The sequence below is a fragment of the Sinohyriopsis cumingii genome, chromosome 9, assembly GCF_028554795.1.
Source record: "Sinohyriopsis cumingii isolate HCF-2022 chromosome 9, ASM2855479v2, whole genome shotgun sequence".
NCBI lineage: Eukaryota > Metazoa > Mollusca > Bivalvia > Unionida > Unionidae > Sinohyriopsis > Sinohyriopsis cumingii.
Genome location: NC_142969.1, coordinates 116,850,191 through 116,865,155, shown reverse-complemented (window position 1 = coordinate 116,865,155; position 14,965 = coordinate 116,850,191). Strand labels below are relative to the sequence as shown.

The following is a 14,965-nucleotide window of genomic DNA, read 5'->3' as shown; positions in this document are numbered from 1 at the left end:
ATGGTAATTTTTTCTGATGTGCAAAAGATATAAAATCTCAGTTTGAGAGAAATTTGGAGAATTGTAGTGAACCAATATTGTTGATAATGTATTGCATACATATTTTTAGATGCAGCGTTTATTTTAAGAGAACTAAAAAAGAAATACTTTAATGCCATGACGATATTGACTTTCATCACTGAAAACTAGTAATCTTAGCATGCAATGTCTTCTTTTGTTTGTGGTACATGATTTAACGAAGCCAAAAGAAAGCAATACTTTATAGACCAGAAGAGTTTATGGGATGGCATGTCATCCATCCACTGGCACAAGTTGTATTTAATCAGTGTTCCATCAAAAACACTTGGAGGATTGCCATGAAACTTGACTTGCACACATTCATTCCATGTTCTAGCTAAGGCATGGACAACTTTTCCAGGGTGCTGGCTGGATAAGTGATTTAAATTAATGGATAAAATCGGGTAAGGGGCTGGATCCAGCCTGTGGGCCATATTTTGCCCACCCCATGTCTAGTGAAAATGGTGCTGCTCAGACATTCTGTATGGTCACCATGGCAGCCATCTTGAAAATTGTGTTATTGCTAATAAGCCTGAATGGATAGTCATATCAGTATAGGCTTTTCACTTGAAGACTTTTTATATCTACTATGCTCATTATGGTCATAACAACATGGGGTTTTCACTGAAAGAGTTCTTATCATGTCATTGCCACCTCTGCAGCCATCTTGAAAGTCCTCTTGTTATAGTGTTATGTATAGCTCTATTTTTTGTAACTCCTGGTGCATGATTTTATCTTTAAAAAAATTATATTCTAGGCTGTAAATTGTACAATATTGTCACCACAGGAGCTATCTTGAAAATTGGTTTCTTGCTTCTCATGAATGGAAATTCATATCATGAAAATATTATTTCTACTCCTTCCTAGTAGATGGCTATATCTGCTTGAGGTTTTCACCAGTAGACTTCTTATAATACCTACAATTAGTCCTAAATGAAAATGGTGATGTTGAAAATCCGAAATCACACACACACACACAATCATAAACTGGAGGAGTGGTTTTGAATGAAGAATACAGCAGCGCTGTAAATTAACTATTTTTTTATCGAGATGTGCTACCAGTGTGTATATTTCTCGGTTTCTGCAACCAATAAAATTTAAAAACCCAACTATGTTATTAATCTTCTAAAACAATAGGACTTTTTTGTTTTGCCTACAGCATTTTTTTACAATCATGAAAACTTATCCCATCAAAACATAATTCACAGTATGTTCAAAAGCGTTGTGAAAAGATGAGAGGAACAAAACTATGCAGGTAATACCAACTTGTAATTGCAAATATTCTTCTATTGCGAATATAAAAAAATGTAACCAATGGTATTTACATTCATGTCCACATCTGTTTTTGCAGTGGAAGCCACGAAGAAGTGGAGATCATGGACCTAAAACAATTACACAGATCAGGCAGGAAGCAGCAGATGTAAGCTGACATTTTTATTTTGGTCATATTGCAGTAAATTACTCATAGACAGACTTGCCTCAGGAAAGAAGTTAAAGAATACACTACTTGTTTTTTTAAACATTGAATAATGAAATGCAAAGTCAGATATGCTCACATTGCCATCTCTATCCACCACCACTTGCACATCCCGTTGCTGTCTTTTTACATGTATTGCTCATTATGTACACTGTACCATTGGTTCCCAACCTGTGGGCCATGGACCCCAGAGGGGCAACTGGATTATTCAAAGGGAGCCTTAAAGTACAACTATTAGCAGGTGGGGGTCCGCAGATTTTTCTTTTTGTTGGTAAGAAAGTGTCCTTTGTGCTTAAAAAGGGAGGAAACCTCTGCACTAGACTATACTTGGAGTAGTAGTCATTTTTATTTGAAAATACCTTATACTCTGATACGAGTTCCAAGCACTTGTCATCATCACTTGCTAGCACTAAATGCAAGAAACCCAGACAGTTTGTTAAGTCTTGACACAGTAAACATTGTGAACATAGCATGCAGTATGAAGTAGGTGAAGGCTTAGTGAACATAGCATGCAGCAATCTATCAGGACACCTATTTCTAATTATTGCCTTTAAGTTAACAAATTCTCACTTAAGAAGCAACTTTCAAGAATACATCCCATTTGTATAATAGGGAGTTCCTGTACTTAAATGCATGATTCATGTTTTAATTTGATTGAGTTTGATTATCTGCTCTTAAAACCAAGATCTGATATTTAGTTCTACAAGTCATATTCCCAAAGAGTTTACATCTGTGATTGATCCTTTTGTTATTGCTACTCCTCCTAAATTACTGTGAGAATTGCCATGAAACTTTACACAGACACATTCATCCCATGGTATTAAATGAATTGACATCCTCTATGGCTGGCTCTTTGGCCATCTTGAAATCCTTCTGTCAACATGGGGTTTCCATGCAAAGACTTTTCTAGTTGGCAATAAATGAAAATGGTGCTGGTCTGATGCCCAATTCTGCTGCCATGGCAGCTAGATTTTACTCCTCCTGAATGGATGGTTGGATGAGCATGGGATTTTCACTAAAAGACTTAATAATCTCTAGCTGGCTATAAATAAAAATGATGCCACTTGGACAATAAATATGGTCATCATGGCAGCAATGTAAAAGGATTTTATCGAAACTATACTTGAACAGAAAGTCATATTGATGAGCGGTTTTCACCAGAAGACTTCTTGAGATATCTAGTCTGTCTTGAATGAAAATGGGGCCAATCTGATGTACAGTTTTGGCCACAACAGCAGTCATATTGAAAATCTTATTATTGCTACTCCAAAATGGGGGGCACGTGAGTGGCTGAGTGGGCTAAAAGCGTTCACTGTTAGGATCACTGCCATCTCACCTGTCTGCGTGGGTTCGAGTTTCGGATTCAGCCAATGTGGATATGTGAGAAAGCTTGCCAGTAGCTTCTCGTGGGTCAGTGGTTCTTTCTGGGGTTCTTTGTCCACTTATACTGGCCACCATGTATAACCTATCTTGTGCTGAAAATGGCATTAAACCCAACACCAACAACTGCTCCAGAATGGAAAGTTACATCTTGAAAATATTATCTCTATTGCTCGCCAAATGTATAGCTTATTAATATGGATAAGGGATTTTTAGCAGTAGACTTGTTGGTCCTAAAAGAAAATTGTGCCAGTCATACATCTAAAAATCTTGTCACTATAACACAAGTTTTCACTGTAAGACTTCTAATGATGTCCACTTTGTCGTAAATGAAATTGGTGCTTTGCTGATATCCATGATGAGTACTACAGCAGCTAATTAGAAAATCTTACTGACAATTACATGAAATTATCTTATTTTAAATTGCTATAAACTTTTTTGCCCAGTAGAGCGTCAGTCTCCCAGTTTTACTATGACTGGCCTTTATTACATATTGTTGAGATGATCTGGAATCAGATTGGCTGATCGTGTTTTAACACTCTGAATAGTATATCAAAGAGAATTATATGAAGAATGGTGCTGGCTGGCCACCAGATCTTGTGTTGTACCATTTATCATTGTCCATGCATGTTTACTTTTTCATGTGAATGTCTGACACAAGACAGGTCATTAACTTTGCAATGAGTATTGCTTAAATGTATGAAGATTGACTGGGTAAAGGTTACATTTTTTTTTATATACAATCACTATCCTCTTTGCAAAATTCCCATTATGGGAATTAAATAATGGCAGGTTGAATACAAAGTCATTCAATTTTGTCTCTTTTGTATAATATCCCTATCTTAGAGATCATACAGCTGCAGGTTCTGTTTTACTTCTTACTTTTTAGGAAACGGGAGTGTACGTTCACCAAAACAGGATGATGGGAGGTTCCAGGCCACAGATGAACATGACGAATGGGAATTTAGGGCTGCAGTGGAAGGGGTCACAACCACCATTGGGCTCATTTGGGGATTTCTTTGGGATGCCTGGAGGGGGTATGATGGGTATGACCATACTTTGACATGATTTAAGAAAAAAAAGCAAATTTGACAAATAAGTTAATTGTTGATTTTAAAAAATTAAGCAATTATTCATCATAACATCGAATCTTGGTATACATCAGAACCCGTATATGAAGGATATTTAAATAGTTTGCAAATATTTAATAAATCTTCTCAAAGTATTCCCCATACATCTCTACATTTACAGTCAGAATACCCATAAAATGACATTTTGTATTTCTTTGTATGTTGTTGATTCGCTGAAAAACTGCACTTTCAAGTGCATGGCAGCTGTCAAATTATGTTCCTTGGTGAATCTTGGATAATGGTTTTCACTTAGAACACATGATGATATTCATGGCAGAATTCCAGTTAACAGTCATTCAATGAAAGTTAACCATGTGGACCAGTTAAGTAAGTGCTGAATATAAATTTTCAGTATATTTTGTGTTGGTATTATGGATCTAATCCATATGGATTTTGCTATTTGTGACAAGAATTTTAACCAGCTGCAGAACCAAGTTAGTAGTTTTCATACAAGCTGTAATTCTGGCATGTAATATATAGATTTTACTTTTTATGCCCAAATTGTTTTTTTGTGCCAATAATAACGCTTATACCTCTTGTGGGGTTGGCATGTATGCATCTGATTGAGCTGGTTTTGCCCAGTACTTGAAGTGCTTAGTACATTATATATACACTAATCATTATAATATATATGTGTGTGTATGTGTGTGTGTATATATATATATATATATATATATATATATATAAAGAAAAATACCTACCTACCCTGATTTTAAAACCAGTGCAATAGGAAACATATTTGGGGGGGGGGAGGGGGCCTTAGTAGTGTTCCACAAAATATAACGTAACACTTTAGAGGCATGCAAATGTCCAGTGACAACTAGCAGTCAGGCACAGCTATCTGGATGATCAGGCTTATTGCATTTTTTAAAAAATGTTTAAAACTCCCCTGACTGCCTGACTTCATAGAGCAATTTGTGGTCTCTGGTCATCTTTTCCGATCCAAACTTGATTAATTTCTCTCATCTGGTTCCAAAAAGTTAATCCCTGTTTCACACCTGTGACAATATCATTCAAACATCTCTGGTTTCTATATTTTGTTTTGGGTGATTTCAATCCAAGTCTCTTTTGGATCAGCTGTCAAGAAATGCAGAACCCATGTTACATAAACTGTTCTGAGCTTAGTGTGATTCTTCATTGTTTCAGATACACTTGACATGAATGCCTGTAATAGCATATATATTCCACTATATATTTAGCATCATCAGTCTGACTCCTTCACAGCATTTACTTTCCTACTCACCATTTGCAGATGCAATGGTTTTCAGTGGATTCACATCCATCTTTAAAATGATTAAACCACTTCAAAATTTTGGGTTGTGACAGAATTAGACCCATAAACTGTTTCCAAGTTGGCCTTGATACCCTAAGTACATGAACAGCATCCAGGATTACAGTATTCTCTTTGTTCTATAGCAGAAATGATCTCCTTAATTTTTAAATCACTCGTTTATTTGTTACATTGCATGCATAAATCTGCTTGTGTATTACATGCTGTACGTGCAGCTGCAGATAGTTTTATGAACATTATATTTTTGCCTACCAATCTGCATTGAATTTAATGACAGGTTTGGAGAAACAAAAAGATATAACAAAATGTTCATAACTTTAGTATTGACAAAGAATGACATTGTTGCAGTAATGCAAAAGAGTTCATACACGTGTTCATAATTGTTGGATGTCAGAAGTTAAAAGTTCATAATAAATAATTCAGTGATCAGCACCTCTCCCCCTCCCTCCCCCCGAGAAGAGTTGCATAATTGTGACCTAGTGGTTCCTCATGGGCCCATTTCTTGGAAAACTGGAGAAAACACAGAAAACACAGTCCAAATAAAAGTTTATTATTATAGATAATATGAATTGCACTCCATGATTTTGTATCATATTTAAAACCATTACTGAATTTTCTTCATAGGATCTTTGGGAACAGGACCCGGTGTAATTCAGATGGACAGCTTTACAGGTGGTTATTCCAGCAACATGGGAAAACCCAGAAATAACCAACAAAATACAGGTTCAGACAATTTATTTATATACTTTGGATTATTTGCTATTTGGGTAAAATTAATTTTCATAGTTTTCTCATAGTTATAAACAACAAAGGAAAATTTGTCTTATCAGTATCTGTCAGTTATATGTATATGTTTTTTCAGATAATCTTTCCATCTATCCTTGTATGATTTTATTTTCTAGCTGGGGCTCCAGGTAGCTGCTTGGTTTCAAGTGCTCAGGGGCCCCGAGTGGTCTAAAGCGCTCACTGTTCTGGATCACTGCCATCTCACCTCTGTCTGCGTTTGTTCGAGTCCAAGGCTCGGCTAGCGTGGGAACGCCTGCCAGTAGCTTCTCGTGGGTCGGTGGTTCTTCCCTGGGTTTTCCAGGGTTCTTCCTCCACCAGTTATACTGGCCGCCATGTATAGCCTACCTTGTGCTGAAAAATAGCGTTAAACCCTAGAACAACAACAACAAAAAAGAACAAATCAAGTGCTCACCCATGCTGATCACTGTCAACTCTCCCCTGTCTGCATGGGGTTGAGTCTTGGGCTCGAACAAAGTGGGTATGTGAGAAAGCTTCCTGTGGGTCAGCGGTTCTTACTACTGGGGTTAGCTTAGCAGAGACTCAATCCGATGATGACAGGTGAGATGTCAGTGATTGGTAAAGCAGATTAACTTGGACCAATTGGTCACACATGGACCTGAGCATGAAATGCATTGGTGCAAGTTCTCCGTCATATGATGGAAATTGTGACTTCAAAATGTCCCCACCATTTGATCATCAAAATCCATTGATTTTATTTTGGGGGGTGGGATAGGGGCTTAAAGTGGTTGGAAAGAGTTTAGTAGGGAAAAAAAATCAATGCTTAAGTATTGTAAATTTGAAAATTACATTTTACTGTTGAGAGAGCAGCCAGAAGTTTTCATGCAATTCACTTGAGGCTCCTTGGATGTGTTCTGCTGAATCACGAAGTTCATAATAATATAATAAAAGCAAAATATATACAGACATACAGACACACACTATGGGTATAGAAGTAAATCTTAATTTATTATTATCAGATATTTCCATTTGAATTTTATGTTCAACTCCTGACTTTTCACATTAACAGAATAATAATACAGATAATTTGTCGAGATAAAGAAAGGCATTTATTTTCTTCAAAATTTACGATAAATTTATGTCCTAATGATTCAGTGAATGTATGCATCACATTAAAGAATCAGAATCGTGTATTGTTCATTTACAATATTCATGCACAATTATAGTGTCAGAATTGCTCCGTTTTTAGCTTGTGAGGGACTTTACCACCCTTGATCCACAACCAGGGCTTTGTCCTGGACCCACAAGGTGGCTTAGGCTGCCCCCTGCGTACCATCCAGTAGTGAAGTTTTTCCCCACTTTCAACTTTGGTACTCTTTGTCATGATCAGTGTTGAATGTTGCTTTTGAAATATTATTCCTGATTGGCTGATAGTAGACACTTGCTCTCAAACTCAGTTTTTTAACCTCCATGCTAAGAGAGAAAAATTGAGATAAGAGATCAATTAGAACAAGTACATGTAAAAGTAATTGATAAAAGTCCAAGAAATGAAAATTTGTTTGAAAAATCAGATTGTGGGAGAGAATGGGAAGAGGACAGGCAGAAGTAAATTGAGTCAGTTACATTCAATCTATGTTCAGTTTGATCAATTCTGAATAGCTGCTTTTTAGCTTTTATTGATAATCATTTGTGTTTAACATTTCAGGCTTCAATAATTTCAAGCGCCAGGATGGTGGGAGTCCACGTGGTGGTAGGCACAATAACCTGAGCCAGCAACAGCCAGGGCGACTTTCTCCACAACAGCAGCAACAACAACAGCAGCAGCAACAGCAACAACAGCAGCAGCAACAGCAACAACAACCACAGTCTCAGGCTTTCATGCAACAAAAGCCTAAAGGTGATTATGGTGTGTGTTTGGATCTATACATATTATCTCTTTGTGTATGTATGAATGGATGGAGGGATGAATGAGACCCATTGAAGCATGACAACCATAGATGCAATTTAGAACTTTGTATCATTTTCACATGAACTCAGTAATCTGAGTACTCTAACATATTTTTTTTAAAGTGCCTTTCTTGGGTACTGTGTATGTTTAAATGGAATATCCCTATAAAGTGTTTTTTCATGAGCATTCAAAATGTCATTTGGAAACAACTACAATTAGGTGAATGGCTCTTCATTTATATAAAGTGTTACAAGCTATAATTAACTGCTACAATTAAATTAAGAAAAAGAGCTTGTGTACTTCAGCTTTGCAGTTTAATATATACGTATATTTTGTACAGCCACGCTGCCACCAAGGTTACAGAGACTACAACAACAGCATACCCAGGTTCAGTCTGGTGTGTCACCTGCAGCACAACCACCACCACCAGGCACTTTCTCACCTCAGATGCCACCTATAATGCCAATCCCAGCTGATATGTCTGCAGGTGTGCCAATGATGGGTACAGGGCTGCCGCCACCTGCAGTAAAGGAGGAAATCAACCTTAGACCTTCGCGGAACTTCAACCCCATGCTTAGACCTAGTGTTCCAACTATGCTACCAAAATCAGCTCAGGCTTCCTCCTCGGCAAGGTCACCAATGAACCCACCTTTAATGTCAGAACCACGACCAAGCATGCCTAATCCTTTGCTTAGTAAACAGGTGAGTAGTTATTTAACAGAACCAAAGGAATTGGCTTAGATTATCCTTGGAAAGTAAGTATTGTTATCCATATGAAAGTAAGTATTGTTATCCATATGAAAGTATGAAACAAAGTATTGTTATCCATATGAAAGTATTGTTATCCATATGAAAGTAAGTATTGTTATCCATATGAAAGTAAGTATGAAACAAAGTATTGTTATACAAATGAAAGTAAGTATTGTTATCCATATGAAAGTAAGTATTGTTATCTATATGAAAGTAAGTATTGTTATCCATATGAAAGTAAGTATGAAACAAAGTATTGTTATACAAATGAAAGTAAGTATTGTTATCCATATGAAAGTATGAAACAAAGTATTGTTATCCAAATGAATGTAAGTATTGTTATCCATATGAAAGTATTGTTATCCATATGAAACTAAGTATGAAACAAAGTATTGTTATCCAAATGAAAATAAGTATTGTTATCCATATGAAACTAAGTATTGTTTATTTGTCTCCTTTGTCGAAGCATGTATCTCTTATCCAGGGGTGTCACTTAACAGGCTTCAACAATAAAGTTGAGCTTGCTTGCACAATAAAATGGGAAATTTATGAGTGCTTAAAAGCAGGTGTTGGTACTGGATTCTGCAGAAAATTTGTTGATTTAGTGTTGTGATGCTGGGAAAGGTATGTAATTCATTTGTTTGATATTTGTATGAAATATTAAAAGTCAACCACATAAGTATCATTTTACTTAATGGCCAGATCATAACATCAGGTTAATTCTGGCATTGTTAAGTGACAGAATCATAATACATATGCCTATGACATTCAGTACTCTTTATCATTCTTAACACATGATATATTTTTCAGTCATATTGGTTTTTAAAATGGGCTTACAAAATATAGTCCAGTCTTCTGAACCCTAATAGCTGAACTGCCTTCTAGGCCTTAACCAAACCCATGCTCCTTCCACCTTTACTCATATTGGGTCAAAACATTTGTTCAAACAAGCCCATGCAAATAAAATGGTTATTTTGGGTAAAGAGACTTGAACTGCTGATGAATTCATTATTTTGCAGATATTGTGACTATTTCATAAAAATGCAAAATGTGAAAGTCTGTACATCTAAAATTGAGAATATCCTTATTGCAGGCACCTATTACAATAAAACAAATTCCGCTGGAGAAGAAAGAAAATAAGAAGAAAACAGCTGAAGCAAGTAAAGAGGAGGTGGAGAAGGCCATGGTGAGTACTTTTTGTTCAAGATGATTGAGTTTTCATCTGCAGTCATGCAGATGTTCACAAAACCATGAGTGGGAATTTCTGTTAATCTTGGGATTAGGCATTTTTGGTGAGTTTTAAATCCCTTGGTGCTTATGTCACAGTATCCATACTGTGTTATCAAATATTGCTCGGTTTTATGGAAATGGTTATCAGTTACTTTTAATACAGATTTGCCAACCCTTTTGATTTTGTGGTAATTCTTATAGAAATGACCCTTAAAATATGGACTGGTGCAATAAAATCACAAATTATGGAAATATGATTGATTGCCGTTAAATTCAGATACTGGCTTGTCCATGCTTGATTCAGATCTCGGTTTCATAATAGATTTAGATAAATTGGTCCGGGAACCAGACTAACTATACTGGAGTACCTCAGATGCTTTAAACTGTGCATATTTTGTGATGCAAAGGTGACACTCGACAGTTTTGTATTTTGCATCGGTTAGAATTAAGGAAAAAGAATTTCCCTGGCTTTCCTCACTGGTTATAGAAGCTGTTTAAAAAAGACCTTGTATATCTTAGGTATAGTTTGAAGAATCATTCATTTCCTTTATTTTGGTGTATGATTGATAGGTGTAATATGGGTTATAGAGTATACGGCTTGGCCTTACTCCATATGTGCACCTTTCAAAAAAGTGCTAGCTCCAATTGGTCATTTTCACTTCCTGAGCTTCAGAGGTAAATTGTATAAAAAAAAGAGCTGATAACTTCTTTTTACATCTTATATATTTGGTAATTCATTCCAGGGATGGTCCTGGCTTTTAAAAAGCTGTCGCCAAAAAATCGCCAACCTCAATATTTTGTCGCCAATTTTCAAAAAGTGTCGCCAGAACAAGTAGTGTACATTTTTCCAAGTGTTAATTTAGTCTATTAACGTAACAGGCAATGAAAATTACAAAAGATGGGTTAGTTAATACTGTAATTACAACAGGCATTAACAAAATGTTACAAAGTGTTACATTAAGATCCGTCGCGATTTTAGGGCTGCCCCCTTTTTGAATGCAGTTTCAAAGTCTAATTTTTCACATCTGTACATGCTGATTCTCATTAAATTCTCAAGAGATGAGATGCAGAGTTTATTTCTGATGTCAGTTTTTATGAGGTTCATCTTACAGAATCCACTTTCACAGTCTACAGTGCTGACAGATGACACCAGTAGTCTCTCTGCAGCCCCCCCCCCCATGCTCCCTTATGGCTAGCTTCACAAAGCTTGTAGTGAATTGCTTCCTAAATCCCAAGAATGATCACTGAATGCTGTATTTTCTCGACAAGCAAACTAGGATCACCATTCCCCAAACTTACACGAGTCAACACCTGGCAATATTGGACCGTATATATAAGCATAAATTCACACCCAATTTAGGGATTCTTTCACTCCTGTATTTTGAGAAATAAATTATCATTATTAATTATGCAAAACATTTTTTTTTTTTTTTTTGCTGTCTCTTGCTGCGGAGTTTAAGTCTCTGCAGCCGTAAAATGGATTGATGGCAAAAGGAAAAGATCAATGAGTAAAATTCTGCGCTGGCGACAGATATAATTGTGATTGAGATTTTTTCCCTTTGCTTTGTATTTATACACAGTAGTCGGTACTTAAAAGGTTATCAGTTTTCTATGAAGGTTCAGCAAAACTATTGTATTGGTATATGTAAAAAAATAACAGAAGGATTAGCCATTCAATTAATTGTATCTGTTCTATTTGCATCCTCAGAAGTCGGTCAGTTGTAGGTATAGTTCGGTAGCATGATTGACTATCACAGCATACAGTACTCAGCCCAGATGTCAGCATAAGCAGATTAATGCACTGTAAAGATGGGGTTGTCAATACGAACAAAGGATCGTTTGTGTAACAGATTGATTCCAATGCATTGCTTAGTGAGGTTTGTGGCTTCCTTTCGTTCTCCCTTTTAATTTATCCAGTCCAAATCGATGATTGTATGTACAAATTAAATAACCAAAAAGTCTGTCGCCAAAGAAATCGCCAGATGTGATATTTTTGTCGCCAATAAGGAAAAAAAATCGCAATTTGCGACATTGGCGAAGCCCAGGACGATCCCTGCATTCATTGCACTTTCAGAAGCTGGTATTGTCTAGTCTGGCAAAATTAATTTTCCCTATTTTAGTAGCTGCTATGCATAGTGTACTTTAGACTAATTCAAGCTGATTCTTTTAGCACAAGGGAGCAGTCATTTTAGTTAGTAGTGTGCTTAGATCATGTACAATTTCCAAAAGTACAATATCCAAAGAAATATCATCCATTAATGTAGCATGTTTTAAATGAAAACAACTTCACCTTACGTCGCTCTCTCAAAAGTACGTAATAACTGGTGAGCACCCCCCAAAGCATCTGAATGATCAAGCTGTTGGGGGGGGGTTGTTTAATGGCATCCAACAAGCAATATGTCGGGACAAAAGGGACATTAAACCTCTTAAAAAGTTTTAATAGTACAGAAGAATGTGTTTTTTTAGATTCTTGGGGAAAAAGTCAGGAAGGAAAACTAATGCATTTAGTGGAGATCACATGTTGATTTCAGTGTCACATGGCAAGAAAGATGATGGCTCGTGTGAACTTTTTAAAAAAAATAAGGATTATGTGTGATTGAGAGATATCAAGAAGCCATTAAGCTCCATTGGGTTTGGAATTGTAGTTTGTGAAACTGTACTTAAGGTTCAAGGAAACAATACAGACTTTTGAGTTAAACACAATTTTTACCTAGGCAACTTGTCTTGAATCAGACTTTTGGATTTTTAAGTGCATATTTTCCAGTTTGACAGTAGCAGTGCATGATACTTTGTTACACATTATTGAAAACTGGTTCAGCTTACAGAAGAAAATCGACTACCTTACTGAGAAGGTTTTGTATGGGTTGGCAGGTCTGTTAATAGCAGTTTACAAACTGTTTCTGAAAGATTGTGTTGGGACCCTTATGATATTTGATATTAACCATATTTAGAATTGACAAAGATCTTGTTGGAATACATAGATGCCACAGTCAGATGGTGCCAGCATAATAGTCAGTATAGCCATCTTTAAAATCTTGTTGCTGCTCCTCCAAATTGGATCACTGTTTTGAGTTGGTGTTTTTCACAAAGAGATTTTGTGTAATGCCTTGTTGAAACTAAATGAAATGTTGCTTATCTGATGGCTACCATGGCAGCAAACTTTAAAATCTTATTCATCTGGATGATGGTTTGGACATGCTACATATGATGTCGGGTTGATTCTAAATAAGAATGTTGCCATTAGCAACAACGCTGCAAACCTTGTTATAGCTACTTCTAAACAGATGGTCATATGGACATCAGGTTTTCAGTTTTGCTTTTAAAGTTCATTTCTTGGGCGCTGTTCTTGTTAAAAACATGAAATTTGATAATTGTATGCTTACCTGTTAATACTACACCCTTACAAACAAAGGTCTAAGTGACCTACATTTTATGTTTTTGCTGTCATTGGTTATGTATTTATGACTAGCTTATGACCACAGATTTTTCCTTATACATTGTACTTGCACAGACCTTCCTTTCAGAGCAGTGCAGTTGAAAGTAGAAATTTTATTCAGTGTTAAACTTTCCATATGAATCAATGTATATGTTGTATTGTGATTGGTTATTTTCAGCAGGTTAACTATATATCATAAATGTAAACAAGTATATATTAAAAGGGCAGAAGGTATGCAATTTCATGTAAGGTCTCTGCTGTAATTATGGATGCCTGAACTGTGCCTGTAATATGTCTGTGCCTGTAATAGCGGCTAGATTGGCTGTCTGTCCAGTGTTACTCAGAATCGACTCTTCCACCCAGTTAAGTCAGGCTGCATGTGGTAGATGACTATAATAGCTTCTGAAAAAGATTTTGTGAACATATATTTGGGAAATAAAAACAAAGATTTCATTTTTTCAAATGTTATAGAGAAAGTAATGTTCTTTTTTATTTTGTCTTTCATACCTTGTCACAGGGGCCCAACATTTTGTAGGTCAGGATCACTTAAGTGTGAATTTTTTTCTGCATAATAATGCTAACAATGGCTGCTGGACACAAATTAAAGCTCTATAGAGGTGAGCTATGTAAATTTTGATTATATTCTGGTTGTTAGTTGGAGGATCAAAGCTGTTTTCGGTAATAAATTTAAAAAAATAGAAATCTCATAAAACCCCATATCAGAAATGTTTGTAGCACAATCTTTTTTGAATAGACTCTGCTACTGTTTACTTAATGTTTTTCATTCTTGTTTTTTTTAGAAAGGTATCTTAACCGACTATCTTGCCAGTGGTGACACTTTAGATGCTCTTAACATTCTCAAAGACTTGAATGCTCCTAAAAGGTGAGTACATTGGTCACACTCAAATTATCATTGAAGCGATTTCTGATCTTATTTGTAGGTCACTTGGATTCTTGATTCATTAACTGTTTTTCCGAGTTTGAACAAGGATGTGAGGATTTATTAATAACATCGTGCTTTGATCAATTTTTGGGGCACTCTTGCAGATCTTGTGTTGAAAAGCCAACTGATTTCTTTTTGGAGCTAGTAAGAAAATACTTTTTGGTTCATTTCATCTTTGTGAATTGGAGGTTAAGGATATTGTAGCTTGGTAATGAAATTTTCAGCTTTATCCAGACAAAACAAGAAGCCTTCATCATGAAATCATTTTTGACGAAAGATGTATGTCTGTGAACATAGAGATTCAAATTTTAAAATAGAAACTGTATAGTCTTAATTTTGGATTGAGTGGAAATAGGACAGATGGTAATGATAAATCTGAAAATATAGAATACAGTTTAGCAGAGAGAAATATTAATATGAAATAGTTTCAAATATCCATATGCTGTTTTTAAATAAGTGATAATATAGAAAACAAATATATTTACTTTTTTTGTTTATGGGGATGAGTGAAGAAGAAAGGAAGGTACCGATAAAGACATTGAGACAATGACAGCTGTTGCTGATTACTATGCATTGAAA

At 35.9% G+C, this 14,965-nt stretch overlaps 1 protein-coding gene across 1 annotated transcript in view; it reads left to right on the top strand.

Annotated features, from left to right (window-relative positions):
- The window catches only part of LOC149792526 (eukaryotic translation initiation factor 4 gamma 2-like), a 53,891-nt gene that overhangs the window by 22,353 nt on the left and 16,573 nt on the right, over positions 1 to 14,965 (top strand). The window contains exons 10-16 of the mRNA XM_089969584.1: positions 1,409 to 1,477; positions 3,804 to 3,960; positions 5,960 to 6,058; positions 7,785 to 7,976; positions 8,368 to 8,729; positions 9,871 to 9,963; positions 14,244 to 14,326. Of these exons, the coding sequence (XP_089825710.1) occupies positions 1,409 to 1,477; positions 3,804 to 3,960; positions 5,960 to 6,058; positions 7,785 to 7,976; positions 8,368 to 8,729; positions 9,871 to 9,963; positions 14,244 to 14,326 (1,055 nt within the window). The remainder of the gene's footprint in view (positions 1 to 1,408; positions 1,478 to 3,803; positions 3,961 to 5,959; positions 6,059 to 7,784; positions 7,977 to 8,367; positions 8,730 to 9,870; positions 9,964 to 14,243; positions 14,327 to 14,965) is intronic.